At 41.2% G+C, this 13266-nt stretch overlaps 1 protein-coding gene across 1 annotated transcript in view; it reads left to right on the forward strand.

Moving 5' to 3' along the window:
* Window positions 1-1701: 1701 nt before the first annotated feature.
* LOC101845930 (CAAX prenyl protease 1 homolog) overlaps window positions 1702-13266 on the forward strand; it is a 22539-nt gene continuing 10974 nt past the window's right edge. Inside the window, exons 1-5 of the mRNA XM_005100083.3 lie at window positions 1702-1932; window positions 8763-8909; window positions 9541-9624; window positions 11011-11127; window positions 12201-12353. Coding sequence (XP_005100140.1) covers window positions 1837-1932; window positions 8763-8909; window positions 9541-9624; window positions 11011-11127; window positions 12201-12353 — 597 coding nt within the window. The 5' untranslated portion in view covers window positions 1702-1836. The remainder of the gene's footprint in view (window positions 1933-8762; window positions 8910-9540; window positions 9625-11010; window positions 11128-12200; window positions 12354-13266) is intronic.

The following is a 13266-nucleotide window of genomic DNA, read 5'->3' on the forward strand; positions in this document are numbered from 1 at the left end:
CTCTCTCGCTCGCTCGCTCTCTCTCGCGCTCTCTCTCTCTCCCTCTCTCTCTCTCTCTCTCTCTCTCTCTCGGAGCGGGTTCTTTCAGCACGTACGTGAGACTTGTATAAAATTTACTTATGTTCTGTTTTGTAGTGCGTATGCGTGGGTGCATCTAACTTTTGTAACGTCTACTGCCATTGCTAATGTTAGCGACCAACACAAATTTCTCCCTGCGAGATGAATAAAGATTGTCATTGTCATTCATCGTCATGAGCCAAATCCGCCCCTGAATGTTTTGATTTTTTCATGAAGAGTTTTACGGCACTTGCAACACAATAAAGTAATATAGATCTAGGTGCCGAGGATAAGAGGTGTTACAAGAGAGCAACAAACACAAAAAAGGAGAGATAAGGGACGATATAATGTTGATGGGTTAAGAATGTGAAAGAACTTGATTAAGGGGAATGGACAGAGCTGAAGGGAGGGAGTGGGAAGGAAATGGAAAGGGGTGAAGGGAGGGAAGGGTATGGACAGAGGTGGTGAGGACGGAGGGGGGTGGACAGAGGTGTATCTCATTTCCACCAACTTGGCGATAATAAATTCATATGGTTAAAGTGGAGGATATGGAGGGCCAGTTATAATTACTTTCTGTAGGCCTACACTATAGGTTCGTTTTCTGATTATCATAATGGAATGGATGGTTGGCAAGTGATCCGATGTGGTTTGCTCCTTCTTTCCTATCAAACACATACCATCCTTAAATGTATCCTCCTTCTTTTCTTTGTATCTTACTCTGTTTGTTACTCGTCTAATCTCACCACTTAGGTGACATATTTGTGTTACAACTGCGAACCCAGACCGCCTTGGTCTAGGTTAAAACTCTTCCAAAAGCTAAACTAACCATACTAAACTAAAACAGTCTTTCTGATAATGGAATCCTCGGCCCTTGACTTCTTCATGATTGGAACGGCCTGCAATGACTATTGCCTACAGGAAGTACGGGTAAACCTTAAAAAAAACCCCAAAAAAACCCCAACCAAAACAACAACCCTCAACCCCACAAACTACACATCAACAACAACAACATCGCTAATTTTTGTGAGATAAATGTTAAAACCAATGCATAGCCTACTCTGAAAAATGCAGTTTACTTTGTTTTTCCATTCGTAACTTAGATCTAATTTTGAACGTTTTGATAAAAGATAATTTTGCTTTTTGACATTCACGGACTATACAGACATGCAGCCTCAGACTGTGTGTCCTGGCAGGTAAGGTCAGTTTTAGTGTTGATTCTTGTCTGAATCAATATAAGTAGTTCCATGTTAGCTCATGGCTCGTGTAAGAGCCCGATCAGCCGATCATCCACCCTTTTTAACAGCACCAGACTCCCTCGAACAGAAGAGACAATCTTAACCAAGAATTTTTATGATATTATGTTCTTATGATTAACTGATTCGACTGGCTCATCTAAGAGGAAAATATTGGTCTGTCATAATGCCACTTCCGATTAGCCATGTGTGACACAGCCATACAGTGCCTGCTTGATGAATCAATTGGTGAATCTGCCTTGCTTATTTAAAAATTCTCCAACTCACAGATGTGAAAGTTCTACCCGTATATATCTATGACCGGAAGCTGCATCATTTTATCTCCTTTTCTTTTGAAAAGAGCTACAACCGTGTTTCAGACAAATCATAGCCTATCCTTGGCAGTCAGGCCGAGCGTCAAGCTTACACTTACAGATCAGAACAAAAAAACAGCAGTCAACACTACAACAGTATCAGTAGGCCCCAAGGACTGTCAAGTTGACAAATTAATTTCCTTGACTTGGAGGTTGATTTACACGGTGTTACCATGTTTTCTCAGTTCGACAGCGACACCATATTCAATTCCGTCCTCATATTTGCTTGGCTTACTTTTCTGTGGGAAACATACCTCTCAGTCCGACAGGTGAATTCACCATTGAATTTTCATGAATTATTTTTTAATTTGTTGAAATGTTTTGTTTGAATCTGATGTTTGGCACTCCTGTACAATTGCGGTCCCGTTAGATCTAGCACCAGCCTAAATCACACACAGGCAAAGACTACTGACCTGGCCTGGATGTCGATGACGATGATATAGGCCGAGAATCTAGATCTAGATTTAACCCTTAAGATTCTGGTCCCTGATAAATGTTTGCCTGATAAGCGCAATCCCACGCGGCGCTCCACAGCTGGTCCCTGATCAGTCGTCCCGCGCGGGCCACGCATTTCGTTTAGTGCGGGGTCTGCATTTGTGTGCTAAAATGTGTGTGCGTCAGTCTGCTTGTGCCTGTGTGTCCATCTGGAACTTACTGCATTGTTTTGCAACGCGAGGCGTTGGTAGAGATAACAGAGAGTCGGTTGAGACGTTCATCCAATGAAATATGAGCATTTTGACCCAGTTAGACACTTGAGGGATTCGAAAGGATATTCAGGAAATAGGACTTTCATCTTTCAATGCAAACACCTTTCCTCACTTTTCAAACGATCTAATTCTTACAACTTACACCAAACGTTGTTTCCTGATGTAAATAATCATATTTGGTGGTTTTTGAACCATTGTCCTACCAGAGGGAGAAATTTGAGAGCAACTGAATAAAAAAAATGTTAGGAAATTATCCCATTTTTTTCCTCTTTCGAACAATAGCTGATATATAAGCACCTGTTCGCAAGTTCATTCATAATAGGTGTGAAATCTGGAAAACTCTGGAAAAGTTATTCGATTTGGTGTAACTTCCAATCTCAGCGTCTCTGATCAACCGACGAGGAGATAATGGGATTATTCTTGTGATCGTAACACTTATTCATTGATCGTATCAGTGTTTCCCTGACTACCGCGGCACGCGCGCGTGACCGGTGTCTGACCCCGGCGCCCCGCGGCACAAGCTCGCGGGCGACGTAAGTGGGTCATCGATCGATAAGAGTCCTCTTCCGGTTAACCCCGCAGGACTAGAGTTAATATATCGAAATGGCTAGTTGTACTTAAGTACGGCCAGTCTAGCCGTACTTAGATCTAGGTTTTGCCCTATCGACTCAAACCTGTTGAGTGCACAGGTCTCAGATCTAATCTAAATCTAGATCTAGATCTAGTAGGCCTAATTATTCAGGTTTAAAATACATGCAAGTCAGTAAGGTACCTTTTGGTTTTGTCTGAATACAAATACTTTCGGCATTGCAAACAAAAAATTTCATTTACAACTCAGCCATCATTATTAACCCTAGAAGCGCTCAGCGTTTCACCGGAAGTAACCCGCCAAAAACGCCCCGCGGCCACGGCCGATCAGTTGTAAACATGGGAGTTTGGCGGGGGGGAATCAGCTGAGATACCCGAAATGTATACCTGCTACTGAAAAATGACCATTTACGGCTCAACGGATGATAAAAAGCATATAAAAGCATATATATTTTCTTTAAGCTGATAGAATGAGCCATTCAAGAATGATCAGCGACAAACAAAGCCGAGAACGCGATAGACTCAACAATTAGTACATCAGCACGGCGAAACAAGTGATAACACGTAGCGTGTAGTCGCTCAGCGGGACCGCGTCACTTTATCGATCGATATCTGGGCCAAGAGACGCTCTACGAGGTCAAGATAACTTGCAAAGTCATTGGTCACTATTTATAACTTTGGCCTGTAATTAACTATGTCATTTTCCATATAAGGAACACTGGAATTTTCCATGGAAAAGGGTCAGCGTCTATGCCCTTTATATAGGGCCTGCGCGCTTCCCGATCGAAGTAGGTCAGCCTTATATATATATAGGGCGTGCGCGCTTCCCGGGTAGCCCGGCTCACGCCCTTTATATAGGGCTTGCGCGCTTCCAGGGTTAAGTACAGCTAGCCTAACAGTCTAGCCGTCCTTAAGTACGGCTAGCCAAGCAGTCTAGCCGTACACTGCCAGTCTAGCCGTACTTATCTTAGGGCCTATTAACATTAGAAAACAAGTCTCATTAGTAATTCAGGTTTATAGTTTATATGCACTGTCAGTAAGGCATGGTTTCGCCGCAAATACAAATACTTTAGGTACTGCTAACTAAAAATTTATAACAATTCTCTCTCTCTCTCTCTCTTGCCCTTTTTAACTCCCGGTGGAGCACAGGCCATCAACAGCATTACTCCAGCGAAGCCTGTCCTGAGCATCCTTTTCTATCTTTTTCCATAATGTCCCTGCTTTTTCAATTTCCGCTTGTACCGCTCGCCTCCATGTCATCTTTGGTCTTCCCTTCTTACGTTTTCATTGTGGGTTCCACGTTAAAGCCTGCCTGATGATGCTTGACGGGGGTCTCCTCAGGATGTGTCCAATCCATTTCCATTTCGTCACCTGTATGTCTTCCTTTTCTGGCCTTTGGCTTGTTCTCTCCCACAGTTGAGCATTAGTGACTTGATCGTACCACTTGATCCCCACTATCCTTTGTAGGCATCCATTTACGAAGCTCTGCAGTTTCCTTGCTGTGGATGCTGTGAGCCTCCATGTCTCTAAACCATACAGTAGAACAGTCTTCACGTTTGTTTTGAAGATCCTCAGCTTGGTGTTCAATCCCAGTTCCTTAGACATCCATATATTCCTGAGAATGATGAATGTAGCAATGCCAATCGGGCTTTCCCGCGCGGCAAAAATTTGGTCCCCGTTTGCGGGTGAATTTGTGGACCGGGCCGTAGCGTGGGTGACTAACTTTGTCAACCTCGGTCTGCTCTATTTCCGAACCAATTCGATTGAAACTTGGCTACCAATCAGAAAATAGGGCAAACTAATGATATGTGGACGTTGAAGTTGGTACACATAAAGTAACCTATACTTTTGGTGTCGGGAACACTTTCGTATCGGGTGTACCGAAAACTATAGGAGTTTGAATTTCAATGCCGAGATGGTAATAGATCTACCTATCCTCTATAGTGTGCTCAAATTTGAACGTTCTGTGTCGAGTAGTTGTTTAGACCCGATCATAAATGCACGACTACCCCCTATCCAAAGCGGCTTCGCACGGAGACCGGCCATTTTCCCCTCACTCTCGCGGCAAATGTATGTGACCTACAAATCCATGCATGACTATTCCGGGCCCGTTCATTGGTCACTTGAAATAGGGCAATGGCGGGCACGCGTTTATGGTTGTTTTTCTCTCTGTTCCCCTGTACCATTGCAATGGGGGCATTCCGAGGCGAGTTTATCTCGTCTCGGGCTGTTCGCGTCTCAACGGGGAAAAATAATTTTTAATTGTACGGCATGCTAGATTGAATTAACTTATCTTTTACGGTTGGCATGGTCTTAAGTCATCATTAAAAGCTTTGAAATTATTTAGTCACGCTGCCGACATATATATTCTTGAAGATCCCATGTTGTGATACGATGCTATAAATAAAATGGACTCATCCCGACACCCCTTTTTTGCAAAATCATGTACACCAAAATTTTAATTATAACAAAGTAACTACGAAATGGGTAGTAAATCTGACTGCAGAAATGATTTCTACACCCAAAAACACATCGGGTAGCCAAGTTTCTCTCTAACACTCCGATTAATTACCGAGATATCGTCGATTTTCTTACAGAATCTGCTACTGCATGGTCCACTTTTTAGGAGTATTTTCCTATATTTTGGTCATCCATATTTTGCCGACCTTTACAACCCTGTAACTTTTTTATTTATGAACCGATTCTTAAAATTCAAGAAGCATAATTCTTAGAATTGAAAATTCTTTCATAGGTACCAAATAAAAATTAAATTTTCATTGGCATTGCTAATGAATGCTGCAATTTACAATTCAGTAGGCCTATTTTTTGGGGTCAGTCTAGCCATCATATAAGTACGGCTAGCCCAGCTGTCTAGCCGTACTTAAGTAGGCTAGACTGCTACGCTAGCCATACTTAAGTACGGCTAGCGTCTTCCTTAGTATTGATTGGCCGGCTCTATTTCTCCGAACGTACGTGAAAATAAACTTGAATTCTATTTCTCCGAAAGGTTTCCATTCTCGAGATTTGTTGATGATAAGCGAATGGAGTGGCCCGTGTGTGTGTGTCAGTGTGTGTGTAAGGTGTGAACGGGGGGCGTGGAGGTTTTTTTTTTTTACATATATGAAGAATTTTAGTTATTGCTGGATGACTAAATTATGCAAAATAGGTTACTGCCAAGGTCAAGCAATCTTGTTTTCTCGCAGTATCTTTTGAAGGTATTTTCGAATGAGGTATAGAGTCCAGGAACGTTGCCCCAACCACAACCGAAGTATCTAAATATTCAGACATTTAAAAATCTCTTGCTCTTGAAATTGAATTCGATGCAAAAAATGCTTCGTCCCAGTCCTCGCAGAATGAAAGGATGATGCCTTAATCTCGCAAATAATTTTAAAATCTCGAGATCGGAAACCGTTCGGAGAAATAGAGTTCAACTTTATTTTCCCGAACGTTTGGAGAATTAGTCAAGTCAACTTCGTTAAATATATTTGGTATCGATGTTTTATCAGTAGATTTTTAGATTCTAGATCTAACCTACAAAATGAGCAGTAAAATTTCACTTATGTATTTAACAAGGCAAGGGGGGTTTCAAGAGGGCTTGCCCCCCTGACCACCTAACAAAAATATGGGGGGGGGGGGGGGGGGGGGGGGGGGGGGGGGGGTTCAGGGGGGCATGCCCCCTGAATTTGACCATAATTTGATGTTTTGCAATTCGGTTTGATTGGCTATGTCTCCATAGGCCTATCGGCATGCGGGTCAAAAAGTAATTGTTTAGAACTAAAAGTAATCGTTGACAGGGTCAAAACGAATATATAAACCTAAACGGGACCGCAATTGTACAGGAGTGCCTGAAGTTTGGTTGGAAGTCTTGGACCTGGCCCTGGTGGCACCGTTACAGTAAAGGCCGCGGCTATTCGGGTTCGAGTCCAAACAGCCGCGGGAGGCTATTCGGACTCTCGAGTCTGAATTCGAGTCCGAATAGACTTCCGTGGCTTTTCGGACTTTAACTCCAATGTGCGTGCGCAATCACTAGGTGTACCGGGTGTGAAGCAGACAAGCAATTTGACCTTGGCCTTCCTCGGTTTCTATGATCTGGCCAAGGAACTTCTGTTATAAAGACACTATTCTAAAACCCCTTTTTTTCTCCTCTTTACCTTTGTAAATAAAATACTGCTATAGCGCTATCAGAAAAACATGCGAGTCGGTTATAGCAGAATATTGCTGCTGCTGTGCACAGTGCATAGGCCAATTATACATAATGCAAAACCTCGCCAGTTGAGAAACTTGTCGGTGAACTAGCCAAACAAAGAATGGGAGAGCCCATGTGGGTCAACAATGAAGGCAGGAGCGACCGAGTAGGGAGGTTGTGGCATGCGCAGACAAGCAGAATGCATCGCGTGATAGGCCGGCATAAGCCTAGATCTAGTTTAGATTATCAAGGCCTACCATGCCTCTCACTTCTCCGATGCGGGGATGGAGAGGTCACAGCAATGTGATGGATGTAGTGAATGTGTGACGTGCGCGAGCAGTCAGACAGAATGCACCACAGGGTGGGGTGGGGTGGGGGAAAACACAGCGGGCGAGTTAGCCTAGAGCCCTTTCTTTCTGATCGCCAATGCCGAGCTGTCAGTCCACATCGTTAGCTAGATCTAGCGCTAGAGAAAGAAACCTGATTCGATTTTTGATCAAGTAAGACCTAGAGGTCATGTTGAACAAAATCATCATCAGGGGAGATAGCAAAAGGAAATAAACAGAAAACCAAACTCATAGATTAGGCGTACTTCACAGTTTCCCTTGAATTTGTTAGTGGATCTCTTATAGCGAGAATCCTGCTATAACGGACATTTTGCTCTGGTCCCCTCCCTCTCGTTATAACAGGATCCACTGTAATCAGACAGAAGTTGGCATTGTTTTCCCTCTAGAGTTAGATCTAGATCTCGAGGACAACAAACATAGATTAGGCGTACTTCACAGTTTCCCTTGAATTTGTTACTGGATCTCTTATAGCGAAAATCCTGCTATAACGGACATTTTGCTCTGGTCCCCTCCCTCTCGTTATAACAGGATCCACTGTAATCAGACAGAAGTTGGCATTGTTTTCCCTCTAGAGTTAGATCTAGATCTCGAGGACAACAACTGACTTGGTTCTTATCCAGATAAGCTCGCCTCGGAATACCCCCATTACGATGTTACAGGGGAACAGAGAAAAAAGCAGCCAGATGCGCTTGCCTGCCATTACCCTATTTCAAGTGACCAATGAACGGGCTCGGAATAGTCATGCGAGGATTTTTAGGTCATGCATTTGCATAGGGCGTGAGGGAAAATGGCCGGTCTCCGCGCGAAGCGGCTTTGGACAGGGGGGTAGTGGTACATCATGATAAATTCTGCACTACTACTTGACACAGAAGGTTCAAATTTTAGCACACTATAGAGAAAAGGTGGATCTCTTACCGTCTTGGCGTCAAATATCAAAGTTAAATTATATAGAAAAAACGCAAGTGGGGAAATGGAAAGTGGCCGTTTGTACAGGTGGCCGTCTTATAGAGGTGGCTGTCAGGGCAGGTTTGACTGTATAGGGATATACAGGGGGTATGCTGATGCCCCCCTGTGAACACCTCCCCCCCGATTGGTCCAAAGCACTGAAATTACTATGCAGTTAGGCTAAGTGTGATATAGTTTGAATGCTGCTACCACTCAATACAGAGGAGATGAACAGTAACATTTGCACAGTTTGTACCTGGAGCAGGGTCAACTGTATTTTCTCTTTCCATACTTGATGTCTGTTTTTTTTCTGGGTTTTTTTAAAGCGTCATGTTGCGAAGACAAGTGAAAAAGCTCCTGAAGTCCTCAAAGGCGTTATGGATCAAGAAACCTTTGACAAGGCAAGGAGTTACCACCTAGACAAAAGTTCCTTTGGCCTGTTTAGCAGTGTTTTTCATCAATTTGAGTCCACAGTAAGTTGCATGTCTGTGAAAAGTTGAATTGTCAATTGTTTAGAAGTGTGAGTCGTTTCATTGATGTCAAAGGTAACCATACGCCCCTACTTGCTTTTGAAATTTGAATCAGGTTGAGTCAGTTTCAAATCTGCTATGAAAAAATCTGAACAGAAGGGCTCGCCATTTATGCACTTTCAATGAAACTGAATAAGCAGCTACCAACTTTAATCGTTACTCTTGACGTTACATGCTTAGTACTTTATGAGTCAGAGTAGTTTACTGGTCTTTGTGAGAGCACAGAATGGAGAATGCCTGTGGTACATAACAAGGCTTTTGTTTAATAGTAATAATAGTGGCTTACATCATGTGAAATGACAGGGAAGATGTGGAAAGTGAGATGAATAGGGTACACAGACTATTTTTAGAAATCTGACGCGCTCTCTTACATTACATATTTTTATACATAAGGTTGTGTTCTTTTCTTGTTAGCAGGAATAGAGAACTTGAAAGAACTTTCTCTATTAATATTTGTGGAAATGGTAAATAGATAACGAACTACTTTACTTGTATGTATTTTTCTCCTCTCATTATGTTTAGTACCTTGTGTCATTTTTTAAAAGCTTTTTTTAAAATGTTACTTTTTTTACAGTTCATTCTTTTGTTTGGAGGTTTCCCATTCTTATGGAATCTTGGAAAGTCCATTCTCATCAGCCTGAACATGCCACAAGGAGAGGTACTGAATATATCATATATCATATATCCTTTTCCTTCTATTTTATTACTTCAGGCTTATTGACTTAAATTTATTGTCAGATTTAGTTGACTGGTTGTATGATATGAAATTGCTTGTTACCCTTTTAAGATGTTTCTTTTTTTGTTCTTATCACTCTCTCATCTCATCGGTTTCCTTATACCTTATGGAATACATGCTCAAAGGCAAGATGGAACTGAAATACTAGAGCCCTTTCCAGTACTCGTTTGTTGTTATTCAGTCATTACACATCTTGTGATGGCAGAGGAGTTGGTTGATATATATATCCTGATGCGTATGTTGGATGGCTCTCAAGTGCTGCGGCTGCATGTTTCAAAGATTGTCCAGTAGAAATGAGCAACACCTTATCACTTTATTGCTTTTTCAGCTAACTGGCACTTTTCGTTATTTCTGCCGTAAAATGTAGGCCTATTGTTCTTTTTCCAGTCTTTTATAAAAAATTTTGTACTTTATCTATGTATGAAAATTTTATTAACCGAAAGAAGTCATAATGTGGGATTCATGGAGATATTTTGCTACGTAAAGTGCTTTTCATTCAAACATAGAGAAGGAGATGACTTGAAACTTATAATGTGTACAATGTTTTGAGTTGTATCTTCTTATTTTTTTTTTGCAGACAGTGTTTGCTCACATGTATGTTGATAGCCATTTTAAAAAAATAAATAAAAAGAGCACTTTATTTCATCTCTGTGGAGATTCAGATTGCTTTGATGAATAGATAAAAATTTACAGCATGCATTATAACACTATACAAAATAGCTTCAATTCTTTTACAGCAACTTCGCCATAGTGAAGGCTCCTTTTTATTTTTAGCTATGTACCATGTCTTGCTAAAGGAACATACCTATGAAGATCTATAATTTGAATGCCATCTCATCAACATTGTTTCGTTATGTACATGAGTCTGTGGTCACTAACTGTCAGCTCAGCCACACACCCAAATTAAAAGCTGCTTAGTGGTAGTTTCTTTCTTTTGTTATGCCCCTGGTCTGAAATGTGCATGTTCTTTTTAAAAATCTCATGTATTGATTTTTATGATGTGCTCATTGAATATTACCCCCTGGTACTGAGTTTTGTTTTGTGGTTTGGGGTCACCTCGGTGTGGCTTCCTCCTTTCCGGTCGAACATCCATATCACTCCTCCTTCTTTTCTTTGTATGTTACTCTTCAGTAACACTTAATTTTTGCCACATATATATGACTTATTTGTCACTCCTCCTTCTTTTCTTTGTATGTTATTCTTCAGTAACACTTAATTTTTGCCATATATGACTTATTTGTGTTGCAAGTGCTATAGAACCTTTACTAAAAATCTATAACGTGAGTTTGGTTTCTTTTCATTGTTCAGATAATGCAGTCCATGGCATTCATTGTGTTGGGGATCATCTACTCCACATTCTCGTCATTGCCCTGGTCGCTGTACAGTACCTTTGTGATTGAAGAAAAGCATGGATTTAACAAGCAGGTGGGATGAAAACAGTGTAGAGCTAAGTTGAGATGATTTTAGCCTCGAAGCCCGTCAGTGTAATAATGGACATAATGAAATGTAGATTTGAGTTTTCAGTAGTGTTATTTTTTTCATTTTTCTAATAATTTTAAAAATTGTTTTGTTGTTTTTAAATTGTTGGGTTTCTTTTACATTTGCTGGCTTAAACATTTTTTTTTTTAAAGGTTGACAAAAACAAAATGTCTGGAAAAAAAACCCCAACAACCTTAAAACTTATAACTTTGTGTCCCGCGTCATGAACTTCATAGTTCTTCTGTGAGTTACAGGTTTTCATTTGAGATGCTCTTTTTGATATCAATGCGTTCATCTACAATTTGTTATTAGTGATTTCTCCCCCCAACCCAAATTCTTATTTGGTTTCAAGATGATGTGTTTCTGCAGTTTCACTAAAGTTGAATTTTCTTGTACAAGTTTACTGGCGTCTGTGGTGTAGTGGTTAGGTGTTTCGCTGTCGCACACAGGAGACCTGAAATCGATTCCCCAGTGGGGAGAAAATTTCGAGCGTCTCTGTCTTTCTACTGGGATGTTGTATTAGCCTGGTTGGCCCTGACAGGTAGGGTTGGAAGCTTGCGTTCTAATTTATTTAAATTGTGTCGATGTGGCGTTGAAAGTCACATCCATTTAAAAAAAAAATAGCACAAATTTTAACTTCCCCTGTGGCAACAGTTTAGCCTATTTTGATGGTAAGCTGCTTCTGCCCTGCCTGTCATATCCCACTCATTTTGAAAAGGGGGAATATCTTCCCCATTCTGAATAGAACTCCAGTCTTTGCATGCTTAGCGAAGAAACCGACCATTATGCATTAGATGCCTGTAAACTTCTGTGTGATTAGGACAGTCTCATTCAAGCAGAGAATGTAAGATATATATATATGTGCTTTATATAATGGAACACAGGATTGAATTATTGTGCTTTTAATGTCAAATGCTTTATTGCCATATTTCTTGTTTCCAGATCAATAAAAACTCATTTTTATGCTCATCCTTGTTGTTAAAAATGTAGTAAATATTTCTTTCTTTCTTCCTGTTCAGACATTGGGCTTTTTTATCAAAGACCATCTGAAGCAGCTAGCAGTGGTTGTGGTCATCTCACTGCCGGTCACTGCTGCACTGATCTACATCGTACATGTTGGTGGGGATTACTTTTTCATCTACGCCTGGCTCTTCACCTTCACTGTTTCGTTGGTAAGATAGATGAGTCAGAAGATGACTCAGGATAGAATTATCCTTCTTTTAGGAAATTTTTCTTTTATCCCCTCGCAATGATTTTTTAACACCAGTACACACAAAATCATTGGCGCGATGACAGATGCTGACTAAAAAATAAAAAAAAAGGAAATAGCTTTAAGCACCAGTAGTATAATTCCCAATCTATGACCTTGTTTTAAATTCCTGTTCTGGTCAGTAGATTGTGACTTTCAAAATGGTATCATACAGATATTGAACAGGAAACAAAAACAGGTTCTTAGGCAGATGTGGTTCTTTGCCAGATTTTAAGGGGCACAACTTGGCACCTACCCTTTGACTTCCCTTGTTTATTCTACAATAAAATAATGATCAATAAGAGCTTGTCTCCTTATACGCGACGTCGCATCGCGTGTGGTCCTTGCTACTCTAAAATCAATCAAGTAAGATTATAAAGAAGCTGTGTCCTTACACGCGCGATTGTTCCATGTAGCGATCGAGGGTTTCATCGCGTGCGACAGACGGGGGGTGTGACAGGTTTAGAGCATCACCATTGGTCAAAATACCTAGCCAAGGAGTGCCGATCAACTTGCCGTGTGTCGTGTGGTGGTGGTGGTGGTGTGTCTGTGTGTGTCTGTATGTCTGTGTGTGTGTGTGTGTGTGTGTGTGTGTGTGTCTGTGTATGTCTCTGTGTGTGTGTGTGTGTGTGTGTGAAATGTTCATATTCAATTGACCCAATGCAAGTTTTGTGAATCTAATTTTGTTGTTTTGCTTTTTTAACGGACAGCAGGAGGAGGAGGAAGAGGAGGAGAAGGAGGACTTACACTAAAGCTTTTCATCATATTCGCGGGTGTGCATCAGTGTATGTAAATGTATGTGTGCGTGTGTATGTGTGTGTGGGTGGGAGAGAGAG

Source organism: Aplysia californica, unplaced genomic scaffold (assembly GCF_000002075.1).
Source record: "Aplysia californica isolate F4 #8 unplaced genomic scaffold, AplCal3.0 scaffold00235, whole genome shotgun sequence".
Classification (NCBI taxonomy): Eukaryota; Metazoa; Mollusca; class Gastropoda; order Aplysiida; family Aplysiidae; genus Aplysia; species Aplysia californica.